Genomic DNA, 19577 nt, shown 5'->3' with positions numbered 1-19577 from the left:
AAGAGGCAATGCGGGTCCTGACACATGCAAGGCTGAAAGCCAACACACCATTCAGTCCTTCTCAGGAGTCAAAAACACCTGCCGACGGTCGGAGCATTAACCGGCTAAGGCATTCACAACGTGCATGCTAACACACGAGAGCAGAACAATAGTCCGTACAAGTTTCATCAGTGGTAACTAACAAATCGATAAAGTTGTTGAGCCCTCTGAGTCTGCGCACAAATGGCCCGTGGTGTGTGTAACTCGTTACATCATTCACCTCACCACGCATCACTTTTGCGCCCCAGTGTAAACACAGGTCTTGACTGATGATCCATTCTCACCGCGCTTACCGCTTTTACTCCAAGTGCGTGTTCGTTTCCGCTGATTTGATCCCGACGGGCTACCGTCCGCAGTCTCGCCGCAGTTCGGGGCAACCCGCACTGCCTCACTGCCCGCTGGGGCTCTCGTGGCTACCGTCCGCAGTCTCGCCGCAGTTCGGGGCAACCCGCACCGCCTCACTGCCCGCTGGGGCTCTCGTGCCTTCCGTCCGCAGTCTCGCCGCAGTTCGGGGCAACCCGCACCGCCTCACTGCCCGCTGGGGCTCTCGTGGCTTCCGTCCCAGCGCAGTTCAGTCAGCCGGCGGTCCCGGCTCGCTCGCATGCTTTCCCTGTCCCTTCCGGCACGTACCAGGTCAAACGCTGCGGGCACGGGGGAGGTCACACGCTCGCGCGCCGCCTGCGGTCAGCCCGACGTGCTGGCGACGGTCTCGCCGACGCTACTGGCCCGCGGACGTTTTGTGTTTGGAGATACGCAACGCGGCGGAGGCCAGGTGAGCCGGCGGCCGCCGATGCCGCTAATTTTAGCCGCCCACCGGCCGGCCCACCGGCACGGCGGCCGAGGGTTGAGAGCCGCTGGCGGTTGCGCCGGGCGCTTGTGGGGAACCACTGGCGGTCGCGGCGGCCGGCCGGCCGCAGGAGTTGGCCCTCGGGCGCGGGCCGCGCGCACCGCGCGAGACCCCCGGCGGGTTGCGCCGCCTTCGCTTGCTCCACAGGGGGTGTGCGTCGCCTGGGTGGCGTCGAATGGCGCAGCGGCGCGCCGCGGACGTCGAGCCTGAAGCTCAAGGCCGCCACCTGACGTCGCCGGCGGCCGGGCGTCATCCTCGCCTCGGGGCCTGCCTGCGGAAACCGGGGAGTCCTGTGTGCCAGGATGTTTTTGCCGCGCAGTTGTGTGCTTGGCAGGATGCTTTTGCATATTCAAATCACTGGATGTCTTCACGAAAATGGTCGCGTGATATAAAGCTCAGTGAGCACCTCGAAACATGATTTGCCAGAGATGTGGTCCTTCGCAAGCAGGAGCAATTGAGCTACGGCCTGTTACCCTGCCGAAGGATCTACCCCCGAGAACGCACGCAGAGCCGTGAGCAGAGTGAACCGTTGCATTCATTATTCATCCCAGCGTGCAGATGGCGCATTGCGAAAAGTTTATAGGCTGCACTGTTGGCGGAAGCCGGTAAACTAAGGCCTGCGACAGAGACCACAGACATCTGGTAAGCCGGCCATTAAAGGGCCGATCGCTGGGAGTCGGCACAGATTTATCGACTCCAAACGAGACCTCCGGATATATTCAGCGCGCGTTCTCGAATTAGAGGCTCATTTTTCTCCTTCGATGGTCCGCGAAATATTTGATCCCACACGCTGTAGTAGACTTCGGTCGGTTTTCTCAATGGGATCGGCCCAACAGGGTCACACTCCCGGATACGGGCTGTGCGGAATTGGTCCAATGGCGGAGAACGGGCTGTAGCGCGGAGAGCTACGGATGTTTATGGGTGGCGTCTCGAAGAAGGAATTGCTTAATGTTGTAAACGTTCCGGGAGAGGCCCGTTCCTCTTCCGTACGGCTTCAATGGACGCATTTGGGGAGAGAGAGTCTCGATATCAAATGATCAGGGTGGATCGTCGTTGTTGCGGGCTCGCTGTAGGATTGTCATTGCATGCGGTATATGGGAATAACGGCAAGTGTTTTGAAATTAAGCGCGGTGCATGACAAGGCATGGGATGCTCCGTGTGACACTGTTCCATTGATCACTTCCTCCTTGGTTTTCGGCATTCTCTAGATCCCTTGCTTCCTTTGGCCCGCTGAAGTGTCATTCTGCCGGCTCTATTTGAGTAACACCTTCGGCAAACAGCGAGCAAGGGCGTCTGAGCGACGTCAGTCGGGCCCAGCACAGCACCTCGCCCCCGCGCTGGGCGTCCGAGAAAGCCAGACAAGCGCAGACCAGCACTCCGGCCATGCGGATGCTGCTTCCGCTCGACATGGTGTCATTCCGTGGTTCCCACGGCGATGGTATTAAGAGAATCGGCCGAACTAATCACCGCGCTGGGGACGTCTGCCGACAAATAAGGAGATCATCACGGGGGTCTAAAGCTGCTTACCACAGAATGAGTGCGTAGGCCCACAGCATTAGGCGACATCTTTGCGGTTCTGCTCCTGGAAATGAGCTTTTTAGATGTCTATGGCATGATGAGATAGCTCCCGTGCATGACAATAGGATTACGCATCCTCCCTCGTGCACGGACCTCAAAGCAGACGGCATTCACATTCGGACTGTGTCCGCACCGCTGGCTTTCCATAGCATGGTGCCCGCGTAATCCCAGTCAAGAGACCCATAACCGGGCAGGGTGACCGGGCCGCTGCGTCACATTTGACGGCCTCTAGCGTGGCGCAGAGCGCGGGTAACCGCTACGCCATATGTGGCGCCCGTCTCAATCCACTCCGGTCATCGGCGGCGGCGCATCAAATATGCACCTCCGACTTCCAATCGCGGCGCCGGATGAAATAATAAGCAGAGCCGGGCCGGCCACGGCGGGACGGAGTGTCGCGGCGGGGCCTGAGGAACTGCCGGTGCTGGGCAGATGACTCCGAGCCCAGGCGCGGGCTCACGTCACCACTAACGAAGTTGTGGCGGGGGCTGACGGTGGCCGGGCTGGTGTAGCAGCAGGACAGCGCGCGGTAGCAGCCGCGGCGAGGCGACCTGCAGTTCAGCTGACGGCTTCACTGGGAAACGCCTTGAATGCGTCTGTTTGTCATGCGCCTAGGTAAGACGATGCTGAGATGATGTAACAGATCGCATTGCTCTTATTCATAGTTCAAGATGATGAGGATGAACGCGTACGTACCCTTTTGGAGATAGCAACAACGCAAGCCTTGATTTCGCCTTCGAGCAGAACTTTCAATTATTTTCAGAACGGCGTAGCACTTAATTTTCGGTACATGTAATTTTTCTTCGGACTGACGAACGACAAAAGGCAAGACGTTTGCCGACAATTCCGGTATCGTTCACCATTGCGTGTTTCAAATCGAAGCGGTTCTGCATCGTGTGATCTATAGAATAGTTACCGCCCGTATCTTTCGAGCCAAGCACAAGGTGGCTATTTAATGCGAATGCGCGGCTATTCAGTGCGTGGTTTTGCGCGGGCATGCGTGTATCTCTGTACCGTTTTTGTTTTTCTTTGTATTACTAGGGACAGAGCAACCACCGCGTGGATGCGATTTTTAAAAAAAATAACTAACTGTAACTGCAGCTGTCAACGCTCTCATGGCATATTTCGAATGTGCTAATTGATGCTAGCAACTTACACCAACAAAACCAGGTCTTGCGAATATTTAGCGAAATCGTGGTACGATTTTGAGTGTCGCCTTACAGTTTACTCTTTTACATGCCCACCGATTGTCACTTAGCCCACGACGCATATTTAAGGTTTATTTCATCGATGCAGCAGTAGTTTCGGGTCTAGCCGCAGGCTATAAAACGCCGCATATAGCCGAGCGCAACGAGAAACGTGGCGTCCTTAAAACGTGCTACGATAACCCCGCAGAATACGATCGAAGATACGACAGCCCGCCATTCACGGATGCGGCCCCGGGTGGCCCGCTATGGGTCGTTGGGGGGCGGTGACGCTCCCACGGCTCGCGCGGCTCCCACGCCCTCGCCAATTCCCCGCCGACGCCGACCGAGCTGGAATATGGGCTGCACGATTCCCTGGGAGGACAGCACAGGTCGCCACGTGCCACGGGGCTCGGCTCGTGGGTCGCTGAGCTGGCGAGCGGACGCGGCCGCGGAAAACCTGGGAGCAGCGGCGCTCACTCGGGTGCGCAGCGACAATTGGAGTTATTGAGGCATAGGGGGTTCGCTTCGTTCTGGTTTCCGCGTATTTGCACAGCCTCGGTTGTAATGGTAGCGATGAGCCAGTGCGGGTATGGGCGCAGCTCTAAGAGGCAGGGCGCGGGTGATGAAGCAGCGGTGAGGTGGACAGACGGACGGACCAGGCTCCAGAACGAGCCGCATCTGCGGATCGGTGCCCACTCGCCCAGCCGTTACCGGGGTGGGAAGACGAGGCGCCTTTTCCGGTTTCCTGCGCAGCAACCTGCAACACTGTGAGTGAGGGTCTCAATGAGATGGAATAGAGGCGTGGCTTGTAGACAAGTTCGAGAGGGAATCGCGGCGTGACCACCCGCACTGCCCGCTGGAGCCAGACGGAGCGGCCGCTCCAGAAATCCCTCAGCGGGCCTCTCAGCCGGCGAGACTCCGCCTCTCTCCCGCTGCAGTCCTCTCCCGCCGCCGTGCAGCACAGTAAATGCACAGCGTGCGCCGCTGTCCACCACCGCAGTCGACGAAAACAATCGGCTGGATGGACGGCGTTGTCGCCGTTGATTTACCCGGCGGGCGGGAGCGGGCCGCGCGCGCCAGAGCGGCGCCACACCACGTCGGCCGCCCACTTCCCCCGCTCGGATGATTACAGAAGCGGCGACGACTCGCGCTCATATTTTATTAGCCACAAAACGAAAACACCGGAGCTTTACCTAGTCAATGGCGGCCGCCGGCGAGCGGCCGCGGGGCGCCGCCGGCGCCGCCGACCGGGCGCCGCGACACCACACGACGCGATACGACGCAATACGACGCGATACGACACGATACTGTCGCGACGTCGTCCCGTCCGCCCGGGCGCAGACAGTTCGGAGTGCACCGCCGGCGGCCCCGCCGCTACGGACGGCGCTAGATGTTGATGACCCGGGACAGCTTCTGTATACGGTTGAGCAGGATGTCACCCTGCTTGATGGTGTTCTGGTATTGGTAGTTCTTGGAGTCGGGCCGGTTCGTCTGCACCACGCCGCCGACCTTGTCGACCTTGGCGTGCAGCCGGCCCAGGTTGATGAATCGCGCCAGCTCCCTGCGAGTCAAGGTCATGCACGGTCACGGAGCTAGGGGTCACGATCGGTCAGTGCAGGGCCGTGGGCGATCATAGCAAAGACATGGATGACTGGGCCGTCGCCGCCGTGGTGGGTCAGCAAAGGTCACGGTAGGGCTAGTGAAACGGACGGTTACAGCAGGGTAGGAGTCACAGGTAATAACAGGTCAACGACGATCACCATGGTGTCAAGGGATTCACGTGTTCACGGACCCCAGGGAGTTACAGCAAGGTCACCGATCACAGAACGTGACAACGGGGTCAACATTGGGAGACACAAGGTCGCAAGGTCAAAAAGAGCAGTGACAATGATCTGGACTTGACACATGACATGGACGGAATCCAGAATCATGGACGACCACGACGGAGCCGTCCCGGCTCCTCCCGACCGACAGCATGCATCCACAGAACATAGTTCAGTACAGTTAATGAGCGCAGATGCATAGGATGCAAGTACGCATACAGCCGACGGGAACGCAGACAAACAAGCAGACAACGCCGCTGGGGGGTGCCCATAACAGAGGCCGAGCGGCACACCACCGAGGGTGACGGCTGGGCGGGTTGCAGCCGCCGGCCCTCTTGGGACCAGCGCAGATGTATGCAATTTGGGCCTCATCCCACCTGATTTCATGTGATCTCACTTGTCACTGACAGGTCGCTTTCACTTAAACGAGAATTACCATTCACAGTCTACGCCCGGCGCATCTTCCCGATCGTCGGGAACCACACGATACAATATATAAACAGCTGGCTCAGTAGCGTACTTTTCCGCTGCGCCAGCACCGCGTTGTTTCCCAATGACGCAGACGCCTGACTCGAACGCCTCCGTTCCAGTCGTTGAGCCCGTATGTCGTATAATTTCTGCAGTGTTCAATTTAGCGTGGGCTTTACGGGTTATCGTACATCATTACACTGTTCACAAGAAGCCTGCACTTTAAGCCATAGCCGTAATACCAGGTAAGCCTACGTACACAGGGCACCAGCGACAATATTTCAGCTGTTTTGCGTTTGTTGCGATCTAAAAGCAGCCCTATCACGCCATAACCATAGTTTTCAATTGTCTAGAAAAAGATGCGGGCCCGTTTATTAACAAAACATTGCTTTATTCGTTCGCATTTGTAATACGCAGCAGAAAACGGCCGCCATTCCCTCCCTCTGATCCACCACCGGTTATCCGTTCAATTCTCCAGTGCTGATGGCGGTATTCCCAGAGCGCACGCTTTCGCAGCTCCCGGCGCCGCCGCCTTACAGCAATCAACAATAAATCGGAGAGGAGGCAGGTATTCTAGTGGTGGAGCTGGCGCTATGTTTCAGGGACGCCGGATGGAGCCAACGCTCGGCGGTTGGACCTGGATTTTCTTTCCCCTCAAGCGATGTGCGTTTTCTTTCTGATTCCAATGTAATGTACCTGGCCCACGGCAAATTTCCGAACGCAAAACGTTCCGTAGAACTTCGCGGAACTCCATAACGTAATTCGATATTCTGTGGTCCCAATATTCAAGTGATGTCATCTACCACGCAGACCGGTTCTCACTCAGAAATACATACAACCCCGTCTGCACAGAGATGATCGTCGCTTCAGCATCCACAAAGCCAGGGAGGCTGCCCAGAATATTCCAGCATGTCAAATCGCGCGGCTGAAAATGGGAAGGACAGTCTGGACTTACGACACTTACACTGTCACACAATCAACATATATTTGACCTGGTCTAGACTGATCTAGTCAACCTTACAGCGCTACCTAGGACCAGTTGAGCACGTCCGAAAAGAAAGCTACGTTCCATTCGGCCGTTTTTTTGTAGCCATAGCTATGTGTGAGAATATCACGCCACTCCTCATCAGACCAGGCAATGACAAACCGACAGCATCGCCAAGCGGGCAGCCACAAATAACAAGCCCAGGAGCAGTCGTGTCCCGCGGTATTTATCCGCGCCGGCTGCGGCAATCAGGGGGCGCCAGCGTCGATCTGATGGCGACCGGACGCGGCTGGCTCCGTCCCAACCGGCACTGGCCGCGTAGTGGTGAAACCGGGGCAACTTCTCATCGCCAACAATCAATCCAGCGAATCAAATTATTCAAGGTGAAAAATGCGCACTTCAAAAGCGCTATCAGCGGAATCGAAAGTTCTCCAAGTTGGGTAAATCTGGGGCCCATTAATGCGTCTCGGGCGGTTGCTTCGGGTAGGCCCATTAACAATTCCACACGTGGCACAGTTCTTCCGCAACTGACTTACTTCATCCGCTACCAACTTGCTGAAAGTTTTAATCATGGCTGAAGCGTTGTAATGAAGCCACGGACGGCAAAGTGAGCAACCAATCAGAGCGAGAAAAGGGTCTCCGTTGTTCATTCAGCCAGAAGAAACATGACACTTCAAAACGCGCCGTTGCTTTGCTACTAAATTTCGCGTCTGGTGAGTCGGGATCGAACGGAAAGCACAAAAAAAAACAATATCTTAACTCCCAGGCCAGTGCTTGATGGAACTGCATGCGTGAAAGGATGCAATGGAGCCAACTGGTGCCGTCACCAAGGGGCTCAGCGTTTTTGTGGCCCCTCGCTCTCGCACACGACAACGCAACCTCGTGTCAGCCTGACCGGGGCGACACAGTCCCGCGAGACCCGAGCCATTCCTGCTCCCCCCCGGGAGGAGGGAGGGGATGCAAGGTTCTCCCATCGGCTGGCCGTCTCGCATACCATGCCGGACCGGACCGGACCGGACCGGAACGGACCGGAACACGACCAGACCGGACCGGACCGGACCGAAACGGAACGGATTGGACCGGACCGGACCGGACCGGACCGGACCGGACCGGACCGGACCGGACCGGACCGGACCGGACCGGACCGGACTAGACCAGACCGCATCGGACCGAAACGGAACGGAACAAAACGGACCGGAACGGACCAGACCGGACCGGGCCGGACCGAACGGAACGGCCGGACCGAACGGAACGGAACGGAACGAAACGGACCGGACCGGACCGGACCACACTGGACCGTAACGGACCGAACGGTCACACATACCGCAGGTATGAGCGCCCTGCAGCATCCCTGTAACGAACCGATGCAGGGCGCCGCAACGAGAGACGACAGACCCTCGACGAGGCGGGACACCGGGCGGGGACAGGGTGTATACTCGAACCAGTACCGTTCGGGGCGGCCGGTACGCTCGTCGGGGGAGGAGGTGGATGCGGAGACGGAGACAGAAGGAGGAGGGGGAGAGGAAAGGGAGAGACGCGTAGCGAAGGCGGCGACGAAGATTGCGGAGGGGCGAGGAACTGTTACAAGGATGAGAGGGAGAGAGGGGCTTTAGGAATGAAAATAGGCATGAGGTCCGCGAGGGTGATAGGGAACCAGCCTAGCCAATATGCACTAACGTTTTATCCAAGTACAGATCTCGCCTCGCCAATATACACTAACGTTGCGCACAAGTAGAACTCTTGTACGTACGCGACCATCGCTTTCACGCTAAGAGCCTAGACAATGGGCAGGAGCAATGGGCACACACAAATCAGCGGCCGCGGTCAGAGTTATTCACCACTAGCGCGGCACCACTCTCCGCGACGTACTTATCGATGAACTCGACGGAGACTCCGAAGGCGTTGGCCATGTACTGCAGGGTGAGGCTGTTGTAAGACTCCAGCAGCTGCGAGTAAGCCATGATGCGCATCTCACGGACGTAGTGGAAGACGTGCGGCGCCAGGTACCGGTCGCGCTTCAGCACCTCTTCCACAGACGCTGTGGAGGGCGGAGAAACGTCAACTTCCCTGGGCGCATCCAGCAACACCACAGAAGGCGGAGACTCCACAGCTGTCACCTGTCCCAGCACGGGAACGCCGAGTCACTGCACGCACACACAGACGGGTGTTCAAATGCGCCAGTGCGCCAGCCACTGCGCGGATACCACTAAGACACTGGCACTACCTGGCCTCGTCCATCGCTTCCCTTCGCGTGATCACAGCGACGGCGCATGAGAAGCAGCGGTACGTGTCCGCCGGGCGTCACCGCGACGTGTCAGACGGGGCCGACCGGACCAGTACTGTCCGCCGACAGCCGCACGGGCTCAGCAGGGCAGTCACGGGCACAAGATACAAAGGATGCTGCCTGGCGCATCGTGCCTACGCACTGAAACTCCCCTGAGCCGGGCCTTGCTCCTGGCCGAGGAACAATATTCAACGACGGGGTATCGCTATCACAGATCACGGGGGAAACGATCCGCTACACTGTCTCATGTACGCCATCATTGCGCTGTTATTCATTGTCGTTCTCTGTGTGGTATCAGTCGGATGTTTCGGTACTGCTGGTTCGGAAGCAGCATCCTTGTTATCCTCAGAAGCTTTCTTGTTACTAAGTGGACAGATAACACGGTGCCAAAAGGCCAATTACCTCTCAGCAGCGCAGAAAAGCAACATATTGCTGAATGAATTCAATTACACGCTACGGTGTGGCTGGAAGCTGTAGCAACAGGATGAAATCGCAAGGCAACCGCATCCACTTTTCAGCGAATTTGATCATCCTGCACTTTTGCTGCATTCATTGACAGCCTTCGATCGCCCAGCTTGTGGAAATGCCTACATTACAAGACTCTGTATTCGGACTACAGTACTCCTCCTTGCAAGCGTAACTTACAATGCGCAAGCAAACACAGACAGAATGCAGGCACGGCGACCCGCGAGGGATCTTGTACCAGAATGTAACAAACGCTTTGCTCGCAAGCAGCTTTAAAGATAGAAAGTGGTGTGTCGCGCATCATTCGGCGTCCGCTAACGCTGTACCTCAGTCTGTGCTAGCGGGCACGGCTGCAAGACGGGCCATGCATCGCTCTTCCTCCACTGAGGCTGCACTCCAGCGCGTCCTATCGAGCACGGCTACAAGACAGCTGTCGCCCGGCACAACGCGAGATCAGGCCTGCGGCGGCCGGCCGACCAGCTCGAGCGATTAATAACGCAACCAGGCCGTGCCCGCCGCCGCGTCTGATTGATGGGGGGCGGGGAGGGGGGAGGGAGGCGATCAGTTACCGCAGGTGTCTCTCCCAGACAGACCCGGGCAGAGGCGCCTCTCCGGAACGGATGAAGGAGCGAAAGGTGCCTTAACTGAAGCGGACTCAGAAGCGGAGAGGCAGATATGCGCCTCCGACGGGCGAACTGCGGGCAGAGAGTTGACTCCACAGGGCGGACGCGGATGGGCATACTTCTCCGCGCCACACCAGACTGGAGGTCTCTTCTAAGCCGATCCTGGACGCGTCCCAGCAGAGGCGTGTTCTCAGCACAGATCTGGGAGAACGCAGCGTGTCCGGCGGCGACGAGTTCGTTCGCGTTGCGTTATCGATCCTCCCCGGCATATACCAGCGGCTGTTGGCAGCCGGGCTTCACGGTCCGCAGCCGCTAGCGACAGCTGGCGGCCAGGATGCCCGGCTCGCGACGAGTCTACCAACGCAATGCGTTTCAACGTACAGCTGGAGCACGGTGGACCCGGCTTCGAGCGCAACGCACAGCGACCGCAAGGAAGCTGCGGCGGTTCAAAGGCTCGCGTGCCGGCCGCCAGGTACCCTGCCGAGGAGCTACGCTGGCGGCATGTCCGACCGGTTCCGACAAACTGACGTCAAACTCCTCTGACGACGCCGAAATAGCCGCAGCGCGCAGGGCAAGTCCACACTTGGAACGTCAACACATAATTAGCTGCCAAAAACTCGGGACGTCATCGCAGCAAATAAACAGACGGAATTTACATTGTGATTTCCCGTTTGTTTGCGTTCCACTGACGTTGGCGCCAGCGGCGGCGCCAATTCTTTTCGGCGCAGTGTTTGTGTTTGTCAAGCGGTAATGGGTTGCGAGTTCGTACAAGTTGGGCGTGTCAGCGTACGCCGGCCCAACTCGCCGGCCGCGCCGAACTGACTCCCAAACAATGACTTCAAAGCCGTGCCGCCCCGCCCATGCTATCGCCAGAAAGACGCTTATTGTGGCATAAGACGAGCGAGGCTGTGACGGACGTGGGTGCTAGCATCATGGGGTGACGCCGAAGCATAAGCGAATGCGGCCCGTCACTTTGGGAACCCATACCAATAGGTCGTAGCATCGGATTGGAATTAACGTACCTATAAACTAGCCAGGCGCCTTACGCCGCCTAAGACGCGCGGCCCGACAACAAACGTGGGACCTGTCAGAATTGATTATGCAGGTAACGCCAAGTACGGAGCCCATCGAGTCAACGAATTTAATCATAGGGCTGAAAAGTATGTTACTGCGATATAACAGGCGGAGGGCTATTAGTGTAGTAATTGCGCCCCAATAATGCCGCCTGAATATTGGATGGCTGAGTCCTGTCAGGCTTGACGACTTCAAGAGACGAAATCGATGTCTTTCAAATGACTTGGTGGCTTGGCCATTGTAAGTAGCGTATTAGAAAAACGCGAACGTTTCGGGTGGCTACAGATCACACAAAATAACACGGAGCCTACATAGCTCGTAGAACCTAGCATCTCACGGGTTCCTGCATTTAGCTTCCTGCATTTGAGTCGGTGAAGGAAATGATGACGTTGGCCGTTTTCCGGTCGATTACCGGCGCAGCTGTGGGTTGGACAGTTTTGGGATCCGTTGGCGAGCTGAAGCCGCCGCACCCGTTCGCGCCGTACAGACAATTTCCCACCTTGATCTCCTCCGGCTGCCAAGATCGGACATCAATCCTCAGAAGCGTCACAAGACGGGTGGATCCGCGACTAGCGTACGAGATCGCGGGACCGTCTGCACTCGTCGGCTCACATGTCAGCTGAGATGACTGTTCGCTTTCTCCTGTTTGTAGCAGTCTCGCGGTCCACCAAGCAGGGTTGTAAAGACCTGGACCTGCCTCCGATTTGTGCTTTCAGCTTTCCCTTGTCTTAGGAGTTTTACTTCTTTGCGTGAACCAAATGGGGGGGGGGGTGAAAACATGGGGATATAACAATGTTGCATTAAGAACCGCTTTCATTAGACAGCTTGCACGCCTAACGATGCGCACAGAATATTTTTTTGAAGAGATGCACTGCATCCTCCACTAAATTGTATAAACGTCATGCGATAAAATGGCTGCCACGATATTGTATTATAAAGAACGGGCCGGCCGGGCCGGCCCGGGCCGCCCAGTTCGACCATCGTATCATAGTTACAGCAAAAGCCTCCCAGCTTTCGAACCTCGCTCGTCATGCACATTGGAATATTCCCCTTCCTTAAAGCTTAGCAGGCGGAGGTGCATCGATGTTTGGCGTATGGCTACACATCCACGCATGGCACTGCCTGAAAATCGACTGCATTTTGGGTCCGTCCGAGCCAGATAACCTAAAACGACGGATCGCTAAAAACAGAATGGCTTATGTTTTCGTTGAAAGCGACCGGACCACCGCAAAAAGAATATTCTGGGTGGATAGTGACCATAACAAACTGGACTTCGGCCTACGCGGTGTTTCTGACCCGTTTTCTCTCTCCGTTCCGACCACGGCGTGTTACACTCGAACCTGTTTCGGGAGAGGCGGCATTGGTCGATTCCATCCCAGATTCCAGTTCCAGTCGATTGCTAGTGTAGCTCCCACGGGCCGGATACAGTTGAGGTCACTTTGCAATTCGAAAACACGTGCAGGTGGGGTTCAGTCTTTAACCGCTCTTGTTGCCAAGTCTTTGTATCAATCATTTAAGATGCAAAAAGGCCTAACCTACCGCAGCCTAATGCTCCAGAGCGCGACCGGCCGCGCACATCGACCCCGGCCGTTGTCAAGGCGATTGGCTGTTTCTTTTTCACGTATCGAAACGTCATAAATTTCCCACGTGTTGGTCTCATGTTGCTCCGACGCCGGGTCAACGAAATCCGGGCATAGCTTCGACCAGTGTTTTTTTTAGCTTTCCCGCTTTGTACATATTTACGTCCGCCATGTTCATATAACATAGGAGGCCAAATTGCGATGGCATCGAAATATTCCGGGAAATCAGGTCTGATCAAACAGCTCGCATGGAAGTGCCCCGAAAATATTATGGCGAACTATCGAAAAATTGCATTATTTGTTTTTCAAAACTGCACTGCGGCACGATCAGTGGCCGTAAAAATACACAAATCCGTCACAAGCATGACTGGCCTGGCGGGGCCGGATCGACCAAGACCAGAAAAAACCTCGCTTGGCTTGTGCTAAAACTTGCTCCACCGCTGCCCCATTCGTAAATATTTCTGCATTCAATATGAATACCGGCACCCCCAAAATAACATGAATTTCTCGTGCAAACCAGCCAGCACTTTTCTGGGCGGAATGTGGTTTGGTGCCTCCAGCTACTTGATGGGATCGCCGCTAGCCGTTTGTGTTGAACTGGACCGAACTCGGAGGTCTTTACCGTCGCGTTGTCATATGCGGATGCCTGTGGCCTGTTTTTTCGTCCTATTCAGCGGCTAGTCTGATAAGAACCGAACTGAAGCAGTTCAAGCCTCGCCCGTCTGCGCCTGACGCTGGCCGCGACAAGTCAGGAGCGGCGCCCACTGAAGCGGCGGGACAGCGCTCCCACGCCCAAAGACGCACATGGCGTGTTCGGGTGCTCACGAGTCGGCGATGTCGCCTCCGCCGAATCAGTATAGGCATCGGAAACGAGTTATTCATCGCGACGCAGCCTAGCCAGCGGCGCATAGACAGTCCCAGATCTTGGCCCTAGCGACAGATCTCGCCTTCTCCAGACCGGAGGGTCAAGGTCACCGATAGCAACGGCTTACCGAATATGCCGATGAAGTCTCGGCAGCGAACAACGCGTGCAGGAAGCGCTGTGCGTATCAGTGCCACAACCCCGGCCAGACGGTCGGCTTTTGCCTCCTTTGTCGGACGTGGGGCCTCTTGACCTTCCACCGTCATCTCAAGTCAAAGGAAATGCTAAACATTTGAAGATATTGAAGCATGCATCATATGTGATGAAATAAGTTGCGTCATAATCACTGGTATCGGTAACGTGAAAAGAACTGCTTTGGACAAAACAATTTCTCTATTTAGCAAATATGCTGCTCAATACGGCATTGTTTCATTGCGCCATACCTTGTGCGACATTGATTAAGAGCCAAATGACCACATATTCACAGAAAACAATCTGTGTGTGTGTGTGTGTGTGTGTATGAGTGACAGTGAGTGACAGCCAGGCATGGCAACGAAATTTGCGACGCCTGATAGTGTTTGTCACACTACATGAAATATGGTTAGTCGAACCTACAAACTGTATTGAAATCATAAAAGGTCAAAATTCATGTTAATAAAAATAAGAAGCTTCAGGGATTTCACAATATGACACCTTGTGTGACCTGTCCAAATTGCATTCAACAGGAGTGCATCATCCTGTTGCTTGACGCAACCAAAATCAATGAGGGCACGCCCATTAGAACGTATTTCCCCAAGCGCACGCTAGCGGCCATATGAACGGCGATTGTGACCAACACGGCCTTGACGGATGTCATGACTCGTCATATATTAACCGCAGTCTTCGAATTTCCATGGAAGATGTTCACACGTTGATAACTCAGTCTTTAAAAGTTAGGTGTCATGATGGCTGGAGGTTCGGAAAAGACCGCTGGCAGAGCGACAGCGGGGGTTGGACTCACTCCCCGCCCCGCCGGGGTTGAATAAGGAACTGAATAAACGATGTCGTTGGTGTCACGCTTTCGAACTCTGTGGCCGGATGCGTCCGCCACTGCCGCGGTTCTCTCGGGACAAGGGGGCCAGCTATCGACTCCTGACGCCTCAGCACCGGCACGAGCGGGGGCGTACTCACCTAACGCCTTGAAGAAGTCGCCATAGCGGCACTCGTAGAGGGAGAACACGAATTCCCTCACGCTGGGCTCGCCGTGCAGGATCTCCAGGATCTCCGAGCCCTTCACAACCTGCGGCCAAGACAGGCTGATCAGCCGGGGTCTCGGGCCACCACGAGCCCGGACGGGTGCCCCGCCCCGCGCCGACCCCGCGGCCGCACAGCCGCCCGGAGCAGCGGCGCCCTAAGACAGGCCAAGTGGCCGACAGTAAACACGGCGGCCGATCAGGCCGGATCAGGCCCGCACCGGCGCCGCTTGAGAGGCCGATCACGCCCGCTGGCCGTCAGATATGCCCGCCGGGAGGGCCGCGAGACGGCGACGCGCCGCATCGGTTACCGCACCGGAAAGCCTGGCCGGCGCGCGGCCCAGCGCCGGGGATTCGGGCCGCCTGTTTATCATCGATTAGCAGAGAGCACTCTGCATAGAAAGCGGCGCCAGACGCACCGATTTGCAACGCTGAGCGCGATGCCTCTAGATTTGGGTGATCTGATCGCGGGGTGCCAGCTTTGGAGTCGCCCACGGAGGAAAGCAGATGGCCCCGGCGAACCGCGGCAGCTCCAGTGGCACCACCTGCCTTTTGGCGCAGCTCCTGGCGCGGCAGCGCGATGACGCTACTGTACACGGTGTACTTGACGAAGGTGACGTAGTCCATCAGCTCGTACGATGTGAATGTGGAGATAGTGTCGAGGAAGAGCTGCGCGGCGGCCTTGAAGTCGCGCACGGCCATCGAGTAGACGCCCTGGTAGACCTTCAGCCGGTTCCGGCGGTCCCAGTCTCCGCCCTCCTCGATCAGGCTGAGCGGCACGGAGGCGCCGTCACCGCGGGCCAACTCAGGTCACACTTGCCGGGGTCAGATGGCACGAGAAAGCCAGCGAGAAGGAATCACTGACGAGGGGCATGCTGCACAGATTGCGCAGATTTGGTGAGTGACCCTAGGCATTGAAACATGCCGTGTAGTTGCGCCTATCGGCGTCTAGTTCCACCGCCTCAGAGTAGGCGCCACTCCGTTAAGTTTTTGCTGGCTAGCTTAAAGGAAGGTTCCTAATTTTAGGGTTTATCACAAAACTCAAGCAGCAAATGTGTGATACTAGTTGTTATTGTACATGACAAACGAAAGGGTGCCTGGGTCCGCAGATGACAAAATAAGCAAACCTTCACATAAAACATTATGAGAAAGAGGTAGGCAGGAGCGGGGCCCGCTCGAACAACTTTCATAATGATGGGCGAGGACTTGAATGGAAGAATTCCGCGGGTCTATTCGAAAAGTAAATTTGACTGATGGGGACCCGATTCGAGTAAACTGGCTTTGGAGTCAGCATCAGACACACTTATCCTAGTGCCTATGCATGCATACAGACAAAGCTCAAACGAAAATGTAGCGCACTTTTCCTTTAAGCCGCCAGCGTTCTTATCAAACTGAACCTTTTGGCCTTCTCGATGTTCCTGGTGATGAGATCGTTATCCATGTAGAAGAGGCCGATCCTGATGAGGTGGAAGACGATGTCCAGCCGCTGCCCGAGCGACACCGTCTTGTCGTACGTCTTACGGAAGGCTGAGATGGCGCCATCCTGCAGAAGCGGCAGCAGTGAGCACCGTAGCGGGCTGAACCATGGGGCACTTATAATGACAAGATTACGACTTCTGTCAGGACTGGCGTGTCCTCCCCCCCCCCCCCCCCCAACAGAAGTCACAGACCATGACTAGATAAACTGCAGCTCCAACCTAAGTATTCCGATACAGCAGCCTGATGTCAAGAACTGATGTCACCAGTGCCCGGCCACCCACTGCCACACAGGCCTTGGCTAGATTCCTCCATCCTTAGTTCCAGACTCCATGAGGGTGAGCACTTAACCCAATGATCTACATGGGTGGCTTTGGGTTCAGGGTACATTCAGCTAAGCATAGCTTGCCGCATGCATCCTGAACCAACCACATCCGTTATCCCATTCAGTCGAACAGATAATGTTTCCTCTGTCCTTTCGCCAAGGAGGACCCAGGCAGACTTTTGTCGGATTTTATGTGTCACACACTAAGGCTGGGCATCTGGTCTGGGATTCAGACCCAGCGCCGCTAGGTGATGAGACCAACATATTCACCCTGAAGCACAGAGGTGGCATAGCATCACACCTAAACAGCATTCACACATGCAACTGGTTGTAAAGCTAATGCGAACAGTCTCCCCAAGACATTCAAAAACAACCAGCTACATAGCAACACAAACCTCACCTCTCACCTATCCAGACACAGCAGAGGTCCGAGTCTGACCAGTGCTGAGTACAAGTGACAGAGTCGCCAATACAGCCAACCAAATCAAAAGCCAAAACTTATCACACTTCAGCCCCACCTGAAACTGCGACCCACCTTATCTCCGATGCGGCAGAGGTGCTCCGACTTGGCCAGGTTGGCCTCCCGCACCTCCATCTCGCCCAGATTCTTCTCTGCATCATCGATCTTGTCATCAAGCTCCTTCAGCCGGGTGGCATTGTGCTCCTGCATGGACTTCAGCAGTGCAGCATCCACCTTCCAACCCAGCTGTTTGCACACATGCTCATACAGAGGAGCCATATCTGGAGATGGACAAATACAATGTATGTCATGTAAGGAGACTGTCAGTTGATGTGATTGCCACTCCTGCCTGAATACAACCTAACACTGACTGAAATCATTTGGCTCAGGTTTAGGGCTTGGCCCTGATCCCAGAGCTTAGATCTGCCAACATTGTTAGCTGGCATATGATTTCTTTTGTTGTCTACCAGTTTTATAGAAATGTGAAAACAAGGAATTAGTATCAGGGGTAGGCTCATTACATCCCTGGCTTAAACCAAATATCATCCAGTCCTTCTCAGGGTTTCACATCACCTCACAATGGTCAGTGTGCTCATTGGCCAAAACATGGTGTAGATACTAACACACCCAACAGGGATGATAGCCTTAGCAATTATTCTATCAGTGTGTCTGCCATAATGCTATATTTACTGTTTCTGACTATGATCCTTTGAACTATCTTAATTTTTCCCATTTTTAGAGCTAATAATCCCACTGACAATCCGCAAAAGAATCTATTTTGCTTCAAATGTCTACCCCATATCAGTGTCATAATCCATGCTGAATTTTCAAGCTATTCTAGCACAATTTGCTCTATTATTGCTTCAATTGGCAGCACCCTGTTCTAAACTTGCTTGAATTTCCTGTGTACCTGTGCTGAGTTGCCAGACACTGATGTGTTGCTATCCGAAAAGCACAACCAGTGTCAAATGCATTTTTGTGCTGTCTGGTACCATGGTAACCAACTGAAAACTAAAACCATGTGCCAAACTGCTGAAAAAATGGATTATTCTGACAAAAAAGCAGCATTTTGGAAAGCACACAAATACTGTATCTCAGAGCACTCCAAAGTTTAGTATACAGCTACCACCAATTTTAGCACACAGAGCTGACATTGCAGGAATGCAATTACTTTAAAGGATGTTTAAAAGGAAAAATGATCTTAAAATATTTTCACATGGAACAATGTGAAAATTCAGTTCAATTAGGTCTAACCTGAGTTTGGCACAGGGAATTGTGCGGCTTGACACACTGGCATGTGATATCCCTCTTTGTGTGAGCATTTGGTAAGGTGGATGAATTTTTTACTAGCTGGCTTACATGTCCTTATGAACACTGACTTTACAGTATCAACACACTACACTGCAAATTAATAATGAGAAGCAGCTGGTAACTTTCACAAAGTATATTACTTGCAAACAAAGGTAAGTACACCCCTAATGCATGATCCCCTACATTTAGAGAGGAACATATCATTGACAAGCAGAGGAGCTAGGTAAAATGGGAAACCAAAAGTGTAGGAAACATTGTGAATTCATACATCCTACAGTGTGACTCTGGTACATTTTTTAAGTATATAACCCCAAGCAGTCAGCATATCACTTACAATCTTCTTTGATGGCCTCCATGAGCCTTTTTCTTTATAATCGGATCGTTCTTTAGTGATGGAATTGTCAAACTGAAGATCCATTGAGATATCTCAAGCTTGGGGTTCTTCTCCAGCCCCTGTTCCTCCATATTTTCAATGGGCATCTTCAAAAGCCTTTTCTTTGCAACTGGTTGTTTTAAAATAACGCAACCGGCGTCACAAGGCAATGATGAACCGAGGGCCCAGAACAATGCAGGCACACAACACAGACAGGAGAATCAGTCCTCGGTTATTTAGCGCAATCTTCTTTTGCCTTACACCTGATATTGAGTCGCCTTGAACACAACGCTGGATGGCCTAGGCATCACCCTCTGGGGGTTCCTGGACTCTACTTTTAGTAACCGCGGCCCCCGACCTCCTGCGACCCCCGCCACAAGCGCGTGCAGACGTTCTCGGTGCGCCAAATTTCCTTGCTTGTCATTGTACACAAACATCCGTAATAAAGCTCTTGATTTAAAGTGAGTGAAAACTGTTCTCGTAAATTTCAGAATTTTTTTAAAGCTATTCATTCATTAATTTTTCTCTGATTAAACTTGAAATGTCATTAATCGCCGAAATTTGTATATATTTTCTATCTGGAGGGTT

At 54.5% G+C, this 19577-nt stretch overlaps 1 protein-coding gene across 1 annotated transcript; it reads right to left on the bottom strand.

The window, feature by feature from the left end:
* Positions 1-4789: 4789 nt before the first annotated feature.
* On the bottom strand, positions 4790-19356 carry Rpn7 (regulatory particle non-ATPase 7). Its single transcript, XM_037231310.1, is given in 8 exon segments — positions 4790-5209; positions 8794-8962; positions 14983-15091; positions 15594-15813; positions 16442-16587; positions 17381-17586; positions 18951-18976; positions 18978-19356. Coding segments are annotated over 8 exon segments (1170 nt in total). The 5' UTR covers positions 19097-19356; the 3' UTR covers positions 4790-5034.
* Positions 19357-19577: the final 221 nt, after the last annotated feature.

This window comes from Pollicipes pollicipes, unplaced genomic scaffold, assembly GCF_011947565.3.
Source record: "Pollicipes pollicipes isolate AB1234 unplaced genomic scaffold, Ppol_2.1 Scaffold_6686;HRSCAF=7923_pilon_pilon_pilon, whole genome shotgun sequence".
In the NCBI taxonomy this organism is placed as follows: domain Eukaryota; kingdom Metazoa; phylum Arthropoda; class Thecostraca; order Pollicipedomorpha; family Pollicipedidae; genus Pollicipes; species Pollicipes pollicipes.
Note: the sequence above shows the minus strand (reverse complement) of the source record. Positions and strands in the feature narration are given on the sequence as shown.